The sequence below is a fragment of the Psammomys obesus genome, unplaced genomic scaffold, assembly GCF_907164565.1.
Source record: "Psammomys obesus unplaced genomic scaffold, mPsaObe1.curated_primary_1811, whole genome shotgun sequence".
Lineage (NCBI taxonomy): Eukaryota > Metazoa > Chordata > Mammalia > Rodentia > Muridae > Psammomys > Psammomys obesus.
The window spans coordinates 11,587,367-11,608,258 of NW_026596149.1; the positions used below are offsets into that span (position 1 = coordinate 11,587,367).

Sequence of the window (20,892 nt, forward strand, 5' to 3'; positions counted from 1 at the left end):
CTCCGCCCACGAGTCATGTGACGCCCGCTCTCAGCTCCTCCCAGACCAGCCCCCAGACCTGGCGCTGGCCGTTGGCCGACGGCCACCGCGTTGCCATAGTTACCGTGGGCGCGGGGGACCAGGGCGGGGCTGAACGCCAGGAGGCGTGTCTTGGTTGCTCTACCCAATTCTGTGGCCTCCTAGAGGCCTGGGAGACCCAGGGTGGGTATTTTTTTTGTTTTGGTTTGTTTGTTTGTTTGTTTGTTTGTTTGTTTGTTTGTTTTTCCAAGCTTCCGGCTGGTCCAGGCGTCCTGCTGGTCTCAAAAAAGCCTAGGGCTGAGCTGCCAGAAACAGCCTTTTCTTTCTGCCCCATCTTAACTGTAACTTCTTAGAGCTTTGTAAAAATTGGTGACACGCTGTGCAGTCAATAGCTTACAAAAGTAAGCTCCATTCTCCTTACCCTTCTTCAAAATACAGACATCAAGGTTTTATGCCTCCTGAGACTGAGTCCTCTGAAGTTAGTTCTTCGACCCCTCTGGTAGCCTCCTGCCTCTCCAATTTGTACCTTCCTGGATAGTATGTAGTAAGAAAACAAAAACTGCAGTGTCAGAACTCATCAAGCAGGCCTACACTTTGATCCCATGAATGCTTTTGGGCAATCGAGCTAGCTGAGTTACTTATGGACAGTAGCAGCCATCTCAGGCCGGCGGCACGGAAGTTAAAGTGTGACACCAGTACACAAGAAAGCTCTCGGATTAATTTTTCTTACTCAAACTTTAAACCACTCCCAGAAATCAAGTCTCTGTTCTAAAGTCCGCTGCAACAAGCTATGTCAAAGGTGACATCCTACAGTCAGTCATCAATCAAATCCAAAGATATTATCATCGTGTTCAGATCTATAACCAAGAAGGAAACAAGCATGGGGGCAGGGCACCTTTAGGGTTGTCTTCAGGGGCCTGGAAAGGTTTTTTCAGTGCATTTGGGGAACAGCTGGAAAAACTCATGAGATTAATATTTGCATTTTCAAAGGCTCGTTCACTCAAATCTGGCCACCAGTGCTTACATAAGCACTGACGCATAGATTTGGCTTCCCAGTGTGGAGTGGGAAAGAACATGGACGCCCTGGGAACTGAGTCTCCTTTGTTGCGGTGCGTTTGTGGAGGCAGCGAGGAAGGTCTGCTTAAAGAGGAGACAGAACAGACACCACCTTGAGAGCAGGTGTGCCAAAACTAGAAGGCCTCGAGTAACGCTCCGGTCCTTTGAAATCATCTTTATTTAGTTCATCCTACCTCATTAGCCACCATTTCCTCCTCCCGACCTCGCTCCTCCTCTTTTTCTTGAGAATCCTCTTTTTCTGTATGAGAATCTCATACAGCCCAGAAATAGGTTAATTCCACAGATACTAACTTGAGTAAACCTCTCCAGTACTCTTTAGTCTTTCTGTACTTCCTCCTGACTAAATGTTACCCAGAACTTCCTTGGCCAATATGCTACCTAATCGCTATCAGGAATAGCATTCTACCTTACTCTTCAGATCGTCTTAGCATATCCACCCAGGAAATCTCTTCTGTTGGAGAGAGGGCTCAGCAGTTAACAGCACTTGCTCAGGACTTGGGTTCAGTTCTGTGATGGCTAGTTTTATAGCAACACTGGCTAGAGTCACTTGAGAAAGAACTTCAAAAGAACAGGTGAGCAAATTCACCTGTAAGTTTGGCATACGGGCAAACCTATAGGCCAAAGCCTTCATCTTTTACTTCTGTGTATTGCAAAGGCAAAATAAAATCATAAATTTTCTACATTTATAATTGATGTGGAAGGTCCCAGCGCACAGTGGCCAGTGTCACCCCTGGATACTATAAGACAGCAACCTAAAAAAGCAATGAGAATAAAGCCATTAAAAGGCACTCCTCCACAACCTCTGTTTCAGTTGCTGCCTCCAGGTACCAGCCCTGGTTTTTTTTCTTGACTTCCATCAATGATGAACTCTGATATGGAACTGTGCACTGAAATAAACCACTCCCCCCCAAGTTACTTTTGGTTGTGGTGTTTTATCACAATAGACAAGTTCCCCGGACCTACATAGTAGCTTACAGCCATCCATAACTCCAGTCCCAGGGAATCCAACACTTTCTTCTGACCTGGTCACCAGGCAACCACATACATACATGTAGGCAAAACACACATACACATACACATAAACAAAAGAGTCCCTCTCTTGACAGGCATGATGACACACACTTTAATCCCAGCAAGTAGGAGGCAAAGGAAGATCTGATCCACATATCCAGTTCCACTAACCCAACGGTTACATAGTAAAGCAGCCTTTTGTTTTGTTTTGTTTTGTTTTGTTTTTGTTTTTGAGACAGGGTTTCTCTGTGTAGCCTAGGCTGTCCTGGACTGGCTGGACCAAACTGGCTTAAAACTCACAGAGAGCTGCCAGCCTCTGCCTCCCTGAGTGCTGGGATTTCAGGCGTGCACCACCACACCCAGCTGAATATTTCTTGATAAAGTATCTTTCTACTCTTAAATGCTTGCCCCCCCTCCACCCCTCAGGAGCTTGGGAAACCGTTTATTCTACTAGCAAAGCTCAGAAACGTACAGACCGGGCTTCGGGATGAGAGCCCTGTGTATCGGCTACTTCTGGACACACTGGTGGGCTTCCAGTGCCCTCCCTCAACCTTGGGGTCCAGGCTTAGGCTCTAATCTTTGAGCAGGAAGCAATGCCTTCACCTGCTCAGCAGAGACCCTCGGCTGGTGAGGATCAGGCCGTCATCCCTCTCTACATAGCTCTCTGAGGAGAGAGCTACCTGTCATCATTTTGTCCTTAGCCAGCGGGTGTATTGTAACCTTGCTTCCAAAACCTATTTCATGGTCCAAAAGAGCTGTAGGAGCCGCACGGAGGCAGCTATGAGGCCCTTCCTGCTCTCCTGCTCACCACAGCTGACTCAGATAATTTCTGGGCTTCTAGACTTTCTCCTGGAAGAACCACCACATCCTATGGTTGCTGCTTTCTTGCATCTTCCAGACTGGCATCGGGACAAATCATTATATCACGGCTAGGGACTTTAATCCCAGCCCACCGCCATGACACCCATATCACTGTCTCCATCTCCTCTGCCCCTTTGTCCAGGATGACCAGAGTCACCCCGGGGACACGAACCTCACCTGCATCTCCTCCACCCACATGAAACCTCAGCCAGTCCTGCGGTAACTCCATACCGGCCCAGAAACACCAAATGGTTGTTTCTTATGTTCATTCACTATATCTGGCTCTCCATGTGAGTAAGAGAAGACACTAAACAATACTTATAAATTTAGAAAAAGTTTTCTAAATTAACGGATCTTAGAATTTAGGGAAATCAGTAGGTTTTATGCTGTGTTTTTATTAGATTTTTTTTTTTAAATGACAGTCATTTAAGGGTATTTGTACAGTGTGTTATATATGGTGGTTTTGTCCAAACTCCCCCCCCCCAAAAAAAACATGCTTATTTCATGTAATATAGACTCTGTGAAAAGCTACTACAATAAAAAATAAACAGTCAAATATATCCAAGAGAAACATATAGAAAGCTTTTGAAATGTCAAGCCTAAAAAACGCTGATTCATAATCTGAGCCTTCCTTCCTGGTCAACCCCCTTTTCTTTCCATTTTGTAAAAGAAATACTGTTTGTATTGCCAGTTCAAGAAACTTAAAAATGGGGCTGGAGAATCCAAATTTAGTTCTCAGACTCCATATCTGGCTGCCTAAAACCACTTGTAACTCCAGCTCCAGGGGATCTGATACCCTCTTGTGGCCTGTGCAGGTACCTGCGTGCATGTGCGCACACGCGCGCGCGCACACACACACACACACAGACATAAAACAAATCTTTTTGAAAATTGTAAAACTTCTGAAGTAATATAGGCAAACTAGAGAAATTAATTTTGGAATATTTTCCCAAATAGAAAGTATAAGGAAAACATAAGAAAACTGAGCAAAATGGTTCTTGCAAGGTATAATTTTTTATTTTGCAAACAATAACAAGTCATTTTAAGCAAAACTGAACTTTTCCCATGGTTTTTAATAGTTCAACCTACTAACTACAAAATTGAAGCTCTGTGCTTCACTTAACTTTAAACAAGCATAATTATGGACAGTACATCTGAGAAACTAATGTCACAGTTTTAAAAGGAATAAAATACACTAGTGTATGTTTGATTTGGAATTCTTCAAATGGTCCCTTTCTGCAACAAAATTTAAAATGTGGTTGAGATGAAGAAAGGTAAAGTGGCAGAAGGCACTTTCAAAGCATGAAATAGTAACAAAAAACAGTGAACTTATGAGACACAGTGTTAGGAAGAAAGTCAGAAAAAGAAAGACAAAAGTATTTTTAAATATATTAACTTCCATCTTATTTTATGGAGTTTTCAAATCTTTTAGAAATCAAGGGATACACATTATGCTTTTAAATAGGTCTTTGAAAACTCAGTGATTTCAATAAGTTTTAAGTTACAAGATTTATAAGACTTGACACAAAGGACTAAAAGATAAAGAAAGAAGAGAAAGGTAAAGGGTTGAAGGACTGCCTCAGTGATAGCGCCAGTAAACACAGGAGGAGGGGAGAGAGAAAAAGGGAGAGAAGGAGAGAGAAGGGGGAGAGAAGGAGAGAGGCAGAGAGAAAGAGACAGAGAGAGAAATACAAAGCGGTCATAGAAAAGAAAGACAAATACTAGGGAAATGTCAAATAAGCACACTAAAGCATTATTTTAAAACACAAATTATAGTCTGGCAAGGTGGTATACGACTTTAATCCCAGCACTCAGAAGGCAAAGGCAGAGAGTTCTCTGAGTTGAAGGCCAGCCTCCTCTACATAGAGAGTGCCAGGCCAGCCACTGCTACATAGCAAGAACCTATCTCAAAATCAAAACCAAAAAAAAAAGAAAAAAAGAAAAAGAAAAAAGTACATTATGACTCTATTATTGTAGCCAGGACCACCAATACATTAATGATGGAAGACATGGTCTAATTGCTGGTAAAACTGGCAAGAAAATGGTTGCATTCCAGGCCTAAATATGTCCCTATCACCTTTTAGAAAAACTGTCATAGAGCAAGAATGGGACATGTAGCTGCTCCTCAGAGCCGACTCAAATGAAGCCACACAGCTACTGTTTAGATCTGCCTCCAGCACTAGGTTTAACTCCCAACAGAGTGAGTCACTTGGTGACCTCTAAGAACCCCCAAGTTCCTGGTTTGGAAGGTGGCTAAAAATAGAATTCATAATTGTACCTGCAACTTTTAGAGACAAAAATGATTAATCTAACACTGAAATCCCTCTATCAAACATCAAAGTTGCTGGGTGTTGGCGGTGCATGCCTTTAATCCCAGCCCTTGAGAGGCCAAGGCAGGTGGATCTCGGTGAGTTTGGGGCCAGCCTAGTCTACAGAGATTCCAAAACAGCCAAAGCTACACACAGAAAAACAAAAACCAAAAGACAAACACCAAAGTAATTTTAAAAGTTAGAAAATGTCGAGCAATAAATATAATGGGGGGAAGGGGACTTAAAGGTTAAAAAAAAGCCCACAAGTCCATTTTAATACAGTTAATACTTTATAATTTGAAAATTATTAGGGACCAGGGTTATAGCTTAGTTGGTACAGTGCTTGCCTACCATTCCTGAAGCCCTGGGTTCAGTACTCATTACTGGCATTAACTGGGCGTGGTTGTACAAGCCCAGTACAACCCTGTAATGCCAACACTCAAGAGACAACAGGCAGGAAGACTAGAAGTTCAAGGTCATCCTCAGCTATACAGGGAGTATGAGGCCACACTGGTCTACATGAGACTGATTATACAATCAGAAATTGGTATTTAACAGAATTTATTTTTAAAGATAATGGATATAAACCTGAAAGAACATGAATCTGGAATTGTCCAGTTTTAGTGGTATCTGATGGGACATTTTGTAGAGTGGCTAAGAGTTGACATTTCACAGAAACATATTGCTGTTCATCGGTCTTTAAGGAGAAAAATTAAGGAAAGTTATATTCAATAAACTAATTAAGAGGTAGTGCTGGAGTTGCCTATACACAGCTCACATTCTGGCCAAAGAACTTTTTCTGCTCCTTTATAATTAGTTACATTGAGGTCAGAATCCAACTGGCTAATGAGCTTCTTTTCCAGTTTATTCATATCCAACCTTCAATGATAAAATCTAGTATATATTTCATGTACTTATAAAATCAATTCACCTGCTTATTCCACTTCCTCCAGATTCAGCTGTCAAAACCAGTCCAGAATTTCAGAGGAAGACAGACTTCTGCACTAGCTAGGGGAAAAGGGGAGAGAGTGTAGGAAGCAGGCTTTCTTGTATTGCACTTTGCTTAAAAGACAATGCTGACTTCTCAGCACGTTATAACGTGAAGGTCTGGGTGAGGATGTCTTCGTGCTGCTGCTGATGCACTGTGCCGATTCCGACTGCAGGTGCTGGCAGAGGTGGCCGGCTTACCAGGCGGAGCTGTTGGTGGAACAAGAAGACATCAAATGACATTTACATCAGAGTTCTGCTCAGTTCCCCTAAGAAGGTACGTATATTCCCTGTTAGCTTGTTCAAGCTAAGAAAAAATACTGAATTACAGAGAACAGATTAGGAGGAAGTATATCTACCACAGAATTCCAGGCATGAGAAGGTGAAAAAAAAAAAAACTATCATTTGGTCTTAGCTGTAGTTTCCTTAACTAGGTGTATTTATAAGTGAAAGTGATTTGAGCCTAGCAAACTCATACTAAATAAATGAACTACGTTCTAATGCACACCGAATAAAAAGATACAAAGAGCTACAACTATTCTTATTGCTTCTCCTTTCCTGAGGAAAATAAAGACGGGTAGTCTAACAGCATTGCATAGGCATATAGGCTCACAGCATTGTAAACATGTCTGGAATAAGTGTGAATTGAGTGTTGCTGGTACCAAGCTGTAAAACAAACCAAAAATACCCATCAGTAGCTTTCTCTAGCACTGTCATGAGGAAAGAGTAGGAAGAGTAACAACAAATGTGGTTCATAGATCTTTTTTTTTTTTTTTTTTTTTTTTTTGGAATGCAGACACAACTTTAACATGTTACAGTTGAGCATCCTTAATCCAAAACCTGAAATTCTCCAAAATCTGGAACTTTAAAATTATCATTTCAGTCCTTAAAAGGTATTGGGCTTTGGAGCATTTCAGAGTTTGGAATTTTTAAAGGTTCCTCAGCCTAGGAAGTCTATGCAAATACTTCAAAAGTCTGAAAAACTCACATATCTGAAACACTTTTGGTTCTGAACATTTTGGATAAGGGAAATTAACCTGTAATCGGCATACAAAAACAGCTCCATAAACTCAACCTTTTTCTCCAAAGAAACAATTTAAAACTAGATCTTTTTTAAATTCCCTCTTCTTCTTGCACATCATCAAGATATGACTATGTTACCTGAGCTTGTCTCAAAGTCATAAACTCAAGGGAACTCTAATATAGGTATGCACCACATGACCAGCCTAAAAATAGGTTTTATTTCATCTTGTCTTTAAAAAAGTGAGCAAGCTGGTAAGAGAAATCCATACATTGTTATTCAAAGAGAAACAAGAGAGAGAGAATATGACTATGAGTATGAATATATGAATAGGCACCCACCTTGCAGGCTAGCTGTTTCTCAAACCTTGGAGAAACAAAACACCATGGACCCATGTTCTGAGGCTCCTCCTGACTCCAAATGACATCTACAAAAAGAAGAATTTTACTTCAGCTTTCAGTCAATCAACTGATTGCTGCTATTGTTGAGACTGCCTACAAACAATCAGGGTGAGGAGACAGTGGGGGTTGAAGGAACTATTTTCATCACGACTGTTTAACTCGTATAAACTTATATATGAAGAATGTCTAGAGGAACAGATGGATAGTAAGCAGATAAATTTCTAACCTCAGTTAAATATATGCTTCCAACATGTTTGCATTTTAAAGTTTTTTATCAATTATGTGTATGTACGCATGTTTGTATAAGTGCCTGCCATGTGTACAAGTGCTCAGGCCAGAAGAGGACACTGGATCCCTTGGAGTTAGAGTTTCAGGTGGTTGTGAGCTATCCAACGGAGATACTGGAAAGTGCTCTTAACTCCTAAAGCCATCTCTCTAGCCCCTCATGACTTATTTATTTATTGTCTTTCTTTCTGCCTTTCTTTTTTCTGGCAAGTACACAGTTATGAAGAGAGTAGTTCTATCAATCTCCACATCTCCTCATCCTGATTGACTGTATCCAGTACCCTCCTTAGTCCCAAACATTAGCAACAATCGTTTTTTCTCTATCTGTGCAGCTTTAGCGTTACCAAAATACCATAAAAATACAGTACTTAGCCTTTTGGGTCTGACATGAATTACCAAAATACATTTGTGATTTGTTGAAGTTGTTGTGGATAGCAACAGTTCATTCCTGGGGCTCAGCGCTGGCTCGCTTGCTTTTAGCATCCTTTAGGCCCTGCCTAGCATGCAGTATCTCCTTCATGTTTTACTGATGAGTATGATATTCCACATTTGTTTTTTGTTTGTTCGTTTGTTTGTTTTGCTACAGGGCAACTGTGCTTATTCATTCCCTAGGTGAAGGACAGTTTGATTGTTCCCAGCTTGAGACAATTATAAATAAAGCTGCTTTAAAAAATAAATTAATTAATTAATTAAAATAATGCTGAAAGCTTGCATGTAGGTTTTTTCAGTTTTCTTTGTGTTTTCATTTTCAGAGTAAACCAGCAGTAGGAATTCTTGATTACACGGTAACTTGGGTTTTTGTGTGTTAGGAAGCCATCTTTGAAAGTGGTCACAATCATTTGCAATCCCAGCAGTGGTTAAATGAGGTTGCTTTGAATCCGCATGAGCACTTGCTATCAGTTTGTTTGTTTGATTGATTGGGGAGTGTGGTTTTGTATTTTGAATACACTTTTGTGTACAGGTGTTTTGCCTGCATGTACATCTACACGCCACCACATGTGTGCCTGCTGCCCTTGGAGGCCAAGGGAGGGCGTCTGAGCCCCTGAAACCAGAGTTTCAGATAGTCGTTAACCACCATGTGGGTGCTGGGGATGAGCTGGGTACTGTGGAAGCGTGGCCAGTGCTCTTAACCATCTCCCAGGCCCCTACCACAAATTTTACAGTACAAGTTTTTCATGTTGATTAAGCCCAATTTTTGATGACATAACTAAAATCTTTTCATCTAACCAAGCTCCCAGGGATTTGCCCCTAAGCCTGTTACATTTACATCTAGGCCTGTAATCGCTTAGTTTCTGAAAGGTGCTTACTACAGATGCCAAATTTTCCAATCCATTATCACATCTGATAGTAAAGCACTGACAACCCACAAATTCAAGAAATCCTCTTCAGGTGACAGTGGGAGGATGGAGTGGGCGGGTTCCAGGAGCTCTGCTTCCTGGTACCTTCCACATCCCCCAACCTCTTTCCACATGAAACAGGGTGAACAGGTTTCCGGCATTTGCAAAGCAAAGGGCCCTAATAGGAGCAAGCCTTTACCTTTAACGTGTTTGTATTTGCTCATCTCTTGTTGTAACGAGTCCAGCGGGAATGGGCAGAGTTCCTCTATTCGAATGATGGCAAAGTCATGCTTCTTGGTTCCCAAAGATTCTCTTTGCTTCAGCAGGGCATAAAAATGTTTGCCACAGCAGAATATGAGGGTTTTAACACTGTCAGAGACAAAGTAGACAATGATGTGGAAAGTAACATCCTTAAGAATTGTGTCAGGACAAAGAGAAGACTAGATTTCAGTGTGTTGCAGATAAAGCTGCTTGGGGCTCTTCTGCTTGGGCTCAGTCATCTGCTGAGCCCTGCATTTCTCCTTCAGCAACATCTGTCCACAAAGTTCAATCTTTCATACATATTCTCCTTAATGCATGCCTTAATGCATACACAAATTATCACATAATAGAAGAAATTTTGTTCACTTAATAAACCTCTACCCAGGATAGGAAACAGAGAACATCAAATTACCTTTTTGGATCTACTGATGAATCACCAATGACAGGTTTGAATGTTGTTCCTGGGGCCATTTCTTGAAGAGTTGACACAGCTGCCTACGGGAGAGAAACAGCCAAATTCATATCAACAAATGAGAGAGCTAACAGTTCCAGAATTCTGGCATGGAACTGCCCTTAAGCATGCACACTAACACAGCATTCTCCAAGACACAGTTCTGTACACTTCAAACTAAAATGATAAGAGCTTGCCTTGTCTGTACCATAATACAGTTTGGTTTTCTTTTGTTTTGTTTTGGTTTTTGTCTGTTTGTTTGTTTCCTGAAACAGGGTCTCACTATGTAGCTTAGGATGGCCTGGAACTCTCTATGTAGACCAGGCTGGCCTTTAACTCACAGAGATCCCTCTGCCTCTGCCTCTGCCTCTGCCTCTGCCTCTGCCTCTGCCTCTGCACCCAGAAGCTGATAGTTGTAATAATTTTACATTTTGGCTTGGCTTCTTTGAGACTTCTGTTTTAAAATTACAAGGCTTGTAAACCCAATACTGAATTGTTGGAGGCAAGTGGATCCTGGAGCTTGCTGGCCAACCTAACTGAATTGTTGAGCCCTGGGTACAGTGACCCTATCTCAAGTGTCCTCCATTATCTACACACACACACACACACACACACACAAAACAAGGCAAAATAAATAGGTTAAAAACAGAGAGAAAACACAACACAAAAAGAGTAACAAAAGGAAAAAGCCTCTCTACTTACAGGGTACCTGAGTAACATCTTGGGAGAAGCAACGATGAGAGGTTTCCTGAAGTTCCGGACCATCTGTCTCCTGAGCAGGTGGAAATACTGAGCGGGGGTAGTCGGGTGCACCACAAACATGTTCACAGTGTCGCTGTCCACGCCCTCCTCTACACTGTCACACATCTACCTCGTCGGAAAGAGAACACAGGCATGCTGGGATCATCTACTTGAGTCCCAGGCACAACACGTTGGCCAGAGGGAAGCCTGCATATCCTCAGTTAATAAAGACATTTCTCACCGCTGTGTAATAGAAAAGTCCTAGCAGGCATTTCCCATGACCTATGAAGTATTAAAGAGGGGACGGAGGGCCTTCTCCACCTACACATTTCTAACATAACTACTTCCAGACCAGACTGCTGGACATGTGGGGAAGAGTCTTTATAAAACACATTCTGGTGACTTTCTCTTGAGCAGCTAGTACCCACACATGGGAATAGGATGTAAAGGGGAGAGAATCAGATGTTCAAGGTTATCCTCAGCAAACACTAAATTCAAGCAGCATGAAAACCTGACTCCAGAAAAAGGGAGGGAGGAGTTCTCTGTTCTTTGCATGTTCTGTTCTTCCCTTTTCCCTCCTCCTACATAAAGTTAAAAGCAACTATTATTTGGCACGCTTGCTCTCCAGTGTGTCTTACTTTCTTCTGAGTACCTCTGCTCTTAAAGCCTATGCTTAAGCTTATATTAAAATATCTTTGGACCCCCCCCCCCAATATTCTGAGTACTGTCATATTAAGAGTAGGGAGGGAACATCATCAGAATCTCACTCTCTTGGTAAACTAAAATCATAGTGTACATATTTCAGACAAAAAAAAAAAAAATCAAACCTGACTGAGTCAGGTGAGGTGAAAGCCCAGCAACTGGAAGTGGGCTGGAGGGAAATAGGAAGGTTGGGAGTTCAAGGTCAGCCTTGGCTACATGAGACTGTCTAAAAAAAAAAAAATTAAGATGCATGTTAAAAACTTGAAAGCAAACAAGTAATCCTGCTGGCCCCTAACCCTAATTTAGAAGTAGTGCAGGGATAGAAATGGGATTTAAAAAAAAATCCTAGTATCTCAGAAGGAAAGGCAGTAAGGAGCATCCAAAAAAAAAAAATCCAAGGCAAAATCTTCTAAAGTAAGAAACCCCTACGGATGCCTAATGGAAGTGATGTCCATCACTGATGTGGAGAGATGGGTGCCTATAGGCAGTGAGCAGACCTCAGAATAACACCCAGTAAAGCAGAGTTCTCCCCCCAATTACATCCCCAGGATCCAAATTCTGGAGCCTGTCCTCAACTATTGCTTCTAAGGAATACCCTGGTACCCACTGTGCAGGATAAAGAGAGTTGTTCATTCTCCATCCGAACACAGAGAAGGTCTTTGAAGAGGCCTCAGTAACCAAAGGCAAGATGAAACAAAATAGCATAGGGATGACAAAAATACCATGCAGACAAGTAACTTTTTGCAGGAGGAGGGAAGAAAGAAAAGGAACACAGCTTGCCAGGGATAGTTTGGGTTTGCTGTTGTCACTTTGTTTTGGGGGGAATGACACAAAGTCTCCTAGAGCCCAGGCTAGCCTCAGACTCACTTATAGCTGAGGATCTCCTTGCATGCCTGATTCTCCTGCCTCTACTTTCCAAGTGCTGGGATTACAGGCATGTGCCATGCGACCATGCCTGGCTTTGTGTAGCACAGAAACTGAACCCAGGGCTTCAGTGCATGATAGACAGGCACTCTACCTACTGAGCTACACCCCCAGCCCAGGACAGAGTCTTAAAGAGAACAGAACAGGGATGGAAAGACGGCCCTGGCTGTTCTTCCACAGGTCCTGAGTTCAATTTTCAACCATCTATACCAGGATTTGATGCCCTCTTCTGGCATACAGGTGTACATGCAGACAGAGCACTCATATACATAAAGTAAATAAATAAATAAATCTTAGAGAGAGCAGAACAGAACAGAGCAAAGTCAGAACAGAGAGAAGAGCATAACACTGAAAAACAAAGTTAGAACTCTTCTCTGAAACTACAGAAGTATTAAACAAATAAGTACCAAGAACATGGGCCTGGAAAGGTGCCTTGGTGGTTAAGAGCATTTGCTGCTCCTTCAGAGGACCTGGGTCCAGTTTCCTGCACCCACACAGCAGCTGAAAACCATCTCTAACTCCACTCAGGGTATCTGTGACCTTCTCTGGCTCCCATAGACACCAAGCATGCACCTGGTGCACATACATACATGCAAGCAAAATTTCATATACATAAAACAAAAACGAATATTTTTAAGTTGAAAAATAATAAACGTCAAGAACAGACAGGGCTGAAAGTATAAAATTCACAAAGAGCTTGGCATAATGACAAAGAAAATAGAAGAAACAAGCAGGCAGAAATAAGTAGCAGAAATGCTTCTAAGTCACTTACATATGTGAGTCACTTTTGCACGGCTGAAAATAAAATTGATAATATAAACAAAGGACTTGAGATAACCATAGTGGCATCAGATAAAACAAGGGCAATAAAGACAAACAGCAAAACCCCACAGGTGTCCGTTTGTTTGTTTGTTTGTTTGTTTGTTTGTTTGTTGTTCTGCTGTCCCAGCTGTAGAACCAACCGGGCTAGCCTCTAATCCCATGCCTCTACCTCCCCCAGAGCAAAGCCATGTGCCCCCACATCCAAGAAGGGAGCTGTCAAACCCTACAGATGAAGTTCTTGACACTCAGACCTTAAGGGACAAACACTGCTGGGTTGATGGCTAGAGATAGGTCAATTATGTCACTGTGTCTCAACAGTTAAGAGCACTGGCAGCCATTCCAGAGGACCCAGGTTCAATTCCCAGCATCCACATGGCGGCTCACAACAATCTGTAATTATATTTCCAAGGGATACAATGTCCTCTTCAGGTCTCTGCAGGCATTGCATGTACGCGGTTCATGAACATATATGCAGGCAAAACACCCATACACATAAAATCAAAGGAAATAATTAAAAAAAAAAAGCTGTTAACACTGGCCTTTGCTCACCTGTTATCAATGCTATCACCTGTTACAGCCACCAATCGCCTGTAGTGGTTTGCATGAGAAACCATGAAACTGGTTAACTGGTTTTCATGTGGTTTTAAGATGGAGTTTCATGTAGTTCAGTTGGCCTCAGATTTATGATACAGCTGAGGATGGCTTAGAATTCCTCTAATCCTCCTGCCTCTACTTCCCAAGTGTTAGAATTAAACATAAGCTCGATCACTTCTGACCAAGTCCAGGTTAGTTAGGAACTGCTTAAATTTATTTCTCGCATTTATGAAGGCTGGGAAGTCCAAGATCATGTGGGAAACTAAACGTCTGATCCAGGCCCATCCCTGACTCATTCATACATGGCATCTTCTCGTGTGGCCTTAAATGGTGGGAAGGGCTAGTAAGCAGCTAGGGAGCTCTCTCAATAAAGACATTCCCAGGCCTAACAGCTCTCTCCTTAGGACGTCATCACTTACCACAGGCTTCCCCTAATTCTACCACCTGGCTTCGGATGATGGGGTGTAATTCAGTGAATGAATTTTGGGAAAGCACAGCCAGATTATGGCACAAGACAATAAATATTCTTGGTACAATCAACAGGATTTTCTCCATAAGCTCCATTTTGTACATTTCCCTTTCCGACCATCACTTTCTATCTTTTTAGCTCTTTTGTTGCTCTTATTGCACTCTCCCTCCCCCTCCCCCGTCTCCCCAGCTTCCTCCCTCTCTGTTTGTGTGGGGTGGGTGTGGGTGTGTGTGGGTACAATTGTGAGGTTAACACTGGGTGACTTCCTCGGTCACTTTCCACTTTCTTTTCTGAAACAGTGTCTCTCACTGAACCTGGCTTTCACTGACTGCGCTAGGCTGGCCAGCAGTGACTTCCAGGGCTCCATCTGCCTTTACCCAGCATAGGATTCCTCCTACTCGTCTCCCCGTCACCCCCAGTCATGCAGAAGTGCTAGGGAGGGATAGAATCGGGACCACTAACATGTTAGGTGAATACTCTATCACTGAGCTACACCTCCAGCCTAAAATCAGTCTGTACCTGTGAATGTGTGTTCCTGTGGATGAACTTCGTTATCACAAGCCTGGTTTTTGAATGTGGATGCTGGAAAGCAAATTCAGTTCCTTGTGCTTGGACAGCCAGCATTTTACTAAGCTGTAGCTCCCTTTCTGAGAATGTATCTCCCATCCACCTCCTGCCTACCCTAAAACGTCCTAGGCCTCCTGAGAGCTCAAAGCACAGGATGCACAACCATGCCTGACTCTAGAAACTTCTACTTGCCATAGAACTGTGATATTGAGAGCTGAGGCATTATGCTTCCAAGAATAGTGATGCTGCCTTGAGCTGGTTTCAGCTAACTGCCAAGCCTTACAGTTAAAGCACACATGAAGCTATCTACAGGAGGCTCTACATGAAAGAGCAAAGCACTTTGGAAACAGAAAGACACTTTGGAATCGGGCATCCCACATACCTGTAGGAACCGCTCTATCCGACAGGATGAGTGGTCAGGTCCCGCCCCGTCATAGCCGTGTGGCAAGAGGATGACAATGCCACTCTGCAGGAGCCACTTGGCCTCTCCTGGGAAAGCACAAAACAGGGATTTTTCTCTGAAGCAGGAACAAAATAGCCTGACAGGACTTGGGGAATGAAATCAAACGTTAGTTTGGTTCCTGACCCTCCAAACACGCATCCAAACAGCCATCTGAATGTGTGAAAGCCTGTGGTATCACACACTTTGGGCTCTGCTGACTAGAAGGCTGGTTCAACAGTAAACACCCTAGTGTCTCAGATGACATGTGGCACTCTGACTTCACTACTGAGCAGCTCTTAGCAAAGACAAGTGGCACTGATTCAGCCACCAAGGTGTGAGGAGGAAGGATGTGGCACCTGAGCTCAGGGTGGGGAATCCATGAAACTGCAGCTGCTTTGATATGTACTGGGAAAATGTCTCGTCTACTAGTCTGCATGGTAACAGGGGTTGATTGGATCTTGAAAATGACCTTGGACTTCAAATCTTTTTTTCTGCAAATCCCTTGTAGAGATTATCTCTTTATAAATTTTTTTTCCTAGAATTTGATACATACAGGTAATTGCACCACAGTAGCACATAGTAGAAAGTTTTGATGTCTTTAAACTCATTTATGTTCCATAAACGTGTTTTTGTTCTAACCCTGGGTGAAGGATAAGGGGCGGCTTCAGGCTGTCCACAGCACCAGACTATTTGCATTACGCAGGCTCTGAGAGGGGAGTGACCTTTGTCAACTGCAGGTGGTTTACTTCTGGGGCTTCGGGTGGAGAAGAAATGCCAGAGGGGGCAGGGGCTCTGAGAAAAAAGGAGGCTACTGCTCCCCCTGCTGCTCCTGGTTGCTGCTGTTGCAGTTTGAGGAGAAGAAGTTGTAGATATCCTAAAATGAAGACTGAACTTGCCCCAAGGAACCCGATGACCCTAACCAGCAGGAAGTAGATAAAGAAAACTATTTTCCCTCTCCTCACTAACCTTCTTTCTCTCCTACCTGGTGTTGAAAGGGATTGGCGTAGAGAAGGGGGCTAGAGGCATAAGAAACCCCAATAAAATAGATAAAAAGTACCCCCACAAGTGTCTCAGAGTCCCCCTTTCCCTCTCTGGGCTCTGGCATTTATTCCCTCTCCAGAGTCCCCAGAATTAAACTATCTGCAACTGGCAAAGATCACCCCCTCTCAGAGCCCACACAAGGCAAATAGCCTGCTGCTTCAGACAGTCTGAAGCAGCCCCATATCCTACACCTGGGACTAAATAAAAACATGATTACATAACATAACATTGGGTTTTTAAAGACACCAAAACTTTCACTACAGTGGTGTTGGTTACCCAAGGATTTCTACAATGATGTCATTTCTTCACAAATAAATCAGTTTGTCATTTAAAGAAGAGAGAGAAGCAGCTCCTGCCATGCTCACAGCACAACAGGCAGCATTGGTCACTGTCCTCAAATAGAGAGCAGTACACACTGGAGAACAGTCTCTGGGGGCAAAGGAAACAGTTCGGGTTGTAAAGTACTTGCCATGTGAGTAGGAGAACCTGACTAAATCCCCAGCACTAACGTCAAAAGCCAGACTTGGTGCACACTTGGAATCCTGGTGCCAGGGAAGTAGAGACAGGTGGGTCCCTGGAGCTTGCTGGCTAACTAGCTTATTCTAGCTGGTGAGCCCCAGGTCCTGGTGAGACACTCTATCTCAGTAGATAGATAGATAGATAGATAGATAGATAGATAGATAGATAGATAGATAGATAGATAGATAGATAGATAGATAGAGTGAGCAAGGTGGAGCCTCCTTGGGGTGGCTCTACATCCTCCCAACACCCAGGAGGCAGAAGCAGATAGATCTCTGTGAGTTCCAGGCCAGCCTGGTCTAGAGTTCCAGGATAGTCAGGGCTACAAAGAGAAACCCTGTTTCAAAAAACAAAAACAAAACCAACAAGGTGGACAACTCCTGAAAAATAGCAGAAAGTTTACCTCTGGCACCCATATGTACCTACACACACATGAATGTACACCTGTACACACATGTATACCTACACATGCATGAACACACACAAATAGTTGATGAACATATCAAAATCTGGGTCCCTCAAGCATCTTTCTTCCTTTTGAAAAGTTGCAGAACTCATCAGTCCCACCATAAAGAGTCCTAGTGTCACCACAGAATGTTGGTTAATTATGCTCCTCAACACTCCAAGCGCAGGTGCGGAGCCACCAGATACGTCTCTGCTCCCTGCAGCTAGGAACATTCCCCAGGCGATGTGAGGTAGGGAGAAGGCGATGAAATGCTGACAGACAGCTAGGATACTCTTCCCAGAGGCTCATTAAATTGCCTGACGCCTGCCACATGCCTGTAGATAGGAGGGTAATTCCCCAAACTCCCTGGAGATGCTATGACACAGAGAATCTCAGAGGCAGCTCTGGCCCCTTCCCGTTCACGTATGACGCGAGACTGGAGCCACCCACCACCCAGCACCTCACTAATACTAACCTCCTGAGATGAACGTGTCAAAGATGATCTGTGCTCCATTGAAGAAATCGCCGAACTGAGCTTCCCAGAGGGGCAGCAACTTTGGGCTTTCAATGCTCATCCCATATTCAAATCCCAGGACAGCCTCTTCTGACAGGGGGCTGTTGCTGACCTAATAGTGAGGAAGAGAAACAAACACTGCTGTGCAGGAGACGAAAAAGGAAAGCATTGCAGGGATACAAACCTCTCAGCTGGAGGAGGAGCGTGGAGGAAATGTTGCTCTAACTCATCATCCTTTCTTTGCAAAAGGAGATTTGGGGGAAGTTAGGACAAAGAGAGGAAAAGAAAAGACACTGGAATACAGTCCTTTAAGATTTTCCTCAAGAATAAGTAGTACAGGGCTAGGAAATGGCACAGTGCCAGAGTACTTGTCTAGCACTCACAAGGCCCTGGGTTCAATCCCCAGCACCATTAGAAAGTGGGAATAAAGAGGGAATTACTGGGAATGGAGGGGAAGGACAGCAAGATGGCTGAGAAGGTATCACTAAGCCTCACAAGCTGAGTTCAATCACTGGAACCCAGAAGAGAACCCACTCCTGAAAGATGTCCTCTGACCACAAGCATACACTAAAAATAAGCGATATAAGCCAGATAGTGGTGGTGCATGCCTTTAATCCCAGAACTCAGGAGGAAGAGGCAAATGGATCTCTGAGTTTGAGACCAGCCTGGTCTACAGAGTGAGTTCCAGGATAGCCAGGGCTACACAGAGAAACCCTGTCTCAAAAACAAAACAAAAAAATTAAAAAAAGAACAAGCAATAATACTTCTCGCATGAATACTTTTAAATAGAAAGTAAAACTGTCAGATAATTTTTTTCAAAGGCATCATAAAACAAAGATGGGAAAGTTACTATATAAAGGCCTGCCATTGGTTGGACTCTATTAGTGTAACACAGCCGATGTGTTTAGAACAAAAAAGTCATCACGTTAAGACTGACCTCTCAGGAGTGGAAAGAGGTCACAGCTAATGCATCAGGATTCTAAAGTGGGCTTGAGAAAGACTGGGGAAGAGTGTCACTCTGCTGAGCAATGGAGGAGAACAAACACACAGGGTGTCAGGTTGGCCATTTGCTCTGAAATGGTTTAGAATGAAGAAAACGTTCCTTTTATATACCCAATTTAAAATCAAAGTCTGTATCTGTCTCAAAAAGACTCTTGTTTGAGATATGCTCTCACTCTGCAGATCAAGTTGCCTAGAGCTTCACTCTGTAATTCAGTGTGGCCTCGAACTCATGGCAATCCCCTTGCCTTACCTTCTGGACTCCTAGGATTGTAAGCATCAACCACCACACCCATCCTCCTCCACGTTTTGTTTTCTTTTTTCTAATTTTTGAAAGTTACATGTCTATAGAATGTTTTTGGCAGTCAGAAAGGATGAGGCACTGACATAGGCGGCAGCATAGGTGGCCCTTGAAAATATGCTCTGTTAAATTAAAGTCACGAAAGGACACCTGACATTCTATGTATGAGCTTCCTCAGAAAGACAAATCCATTAAAACAGACAGTCTGCTGACTGACTAGCGGCTGCAGCCACTATGCAGGGCCGGGGTTGGGAGTGGGAAGAATGGAATGGGAGACAGGTGCTGAGAGTTCCAGGGTTTCCTTCGAGGAGATGAAAGTGTTCTTAAATAAGACCAGGGTGATGGCCCCAGTGTGGAACTATACACATGCAAAGGTCAAATTTTATGAGTTATGTTTCAATAAAACTTTTACCAAACAAACACAACCCTAGCGCATTGGAAAGATGGCTCAGTGGATAAAACATTGCCATGCAAGCATGCAAATGAGTGATCCCGGTTAAAGCAAACAAACAAACAACAAACAAAGCCCCCAAAACCTAGGTGTGGTGGCACAAATTTGTAATCCTAGATAGATAGAGACACATGGCTCCCTGGGGCTCAGTGGTCAGCCAGCCTAATCTACTTAGCCAGTGAAAGAGCACGTCTCAAAAAAAAAGAAAACGTGGATGGCACTTCAGAGACAACAGCCAAGCTTGTCCCCAGCCCATGCATGTACATGCACACACAATGCGCTGGTTAGTTTTTGTCAAAGTTAACGCAGACTAGAGTCACCTAGGAAGAAACTACCTACATTGTACGAGCCTGTGGCATGTCTTAATTGCTAATTAACGAGGGTGGAACAAGCCCACTGGTGGTTCCGTCACTGGAATGATTCATACATCTGACCTGATCCAAAGACAGATGGTAGAAAAAGTAAAGAAAGGGCTGCATCTCCTTTAAGTCACCTTGGAATGCTCCTTTCACCAGCTCGTATGAGGAGCGGACCTTAAAACCCCACATCATCTTCCACCACTTTCCACCTTAATTTTTGAGACAGAATATCTCACTGAATGTGACGCTCACAGACTCAGCTAGCCTGGCTGACAGTAAGGTCCTGGGTCCTCCTGTCTTTACTCCCCTGGTGCTGGGACTGTCATGCCTGGCTTTTTACTGGGTGCAAGAGTGAACTCACGCTATCTTCCCAGGTTATATTCTCAGATCAAAAACTGGAATAGAAAGGGTGATAAATTATTAAATTCACTTTAAAGGAATAATTTGTTTTCATAAATATCATGTACTGTTCAACATAGTAACTGTTGAAGAGACAAAAATGAAAAGACCTTCTTCTTAAGATTTTGAAAATCCAAAGGAATGCCTGTTAAACTTTAAGCCCGATAACCTACAAGAAGTGTTTCCACCTATTCTGTTTTAACGGGCTAGAAATGTCGGCTTGCTGTGTGCATCCTTGACTAACTTTAATAAATCACAACGCTTTATAGACTGCAATGTTGACTGTAACTCGACGGAACTCAGGCCTGCGTGCTACTGCATGATTACAGATAGACAGTCAGAGGAACTGTTCTAGCCTTCAATCCCAGCTCCAGCATGGCTCTCATTTGTTTTTTCCATTCCAAATTTATAGACCTCCATTGCTTCCCACTCAGCACTCTTTTACTTAAAAAAATAAAGTCTTGAGCATAAAGCCTCTGACACCTGAATTTAGTTGTCAAGTGTGGTGGCACATGCCTAAACTCCCCAGCACTTTGAGGGCAGCCTGGACTATGTAAGCCTCCCACTCAAAAAAATGAAATCAA

At 43.1% G+C, this 20,892-nt stretch overlaps 1 protein-coding gene across 1 annotated transcript in view; it reads right to left on the minus strand.

The window, feature by feature from the left end:
• Positions 1-3,961: 3,961 nt before the first annotated feature.
• The window catches only part of Dhtkd1 (dehydrogenase E1 and transketolase domain containing 1), a 40,407-nt gene continuing 23,476 nt past the window's right edge, over positions 3,962-20,892 (minus strand). Inside the window, exons 11-17 of the mRNA XM_055593820.1 lie at positions 17,761-17,911; positions 15,221-15,327; positions 10,722-10,886; positions 9,981-10,063; positions 9,507-9,676; positions 7,626-7,711; positions 3,962-6,473 (exon numbers count right to left, since the gene is read on the minus strand). Coding sequence (XP_055449795.1) covers positions 6,369-6,473; positions 7,626-7,711; positions 9,507-9,676; positions 9,981-10,063; positions 10,722-10,886; positions 15,221-15,327; positions 17,761-17,911 — 867 coding nt within the window. The 3' untranslated portion in view covers positions 3,962-6,368. The remainder of the gene's footprint in view (positions 6,474-7,625; positions 7,712-9,506; positions 9,677-9,980; positions 10,064-10,721; positions 10,887-15,220; positions 15,328-17,760; positions 17,912-20,892) is intronic.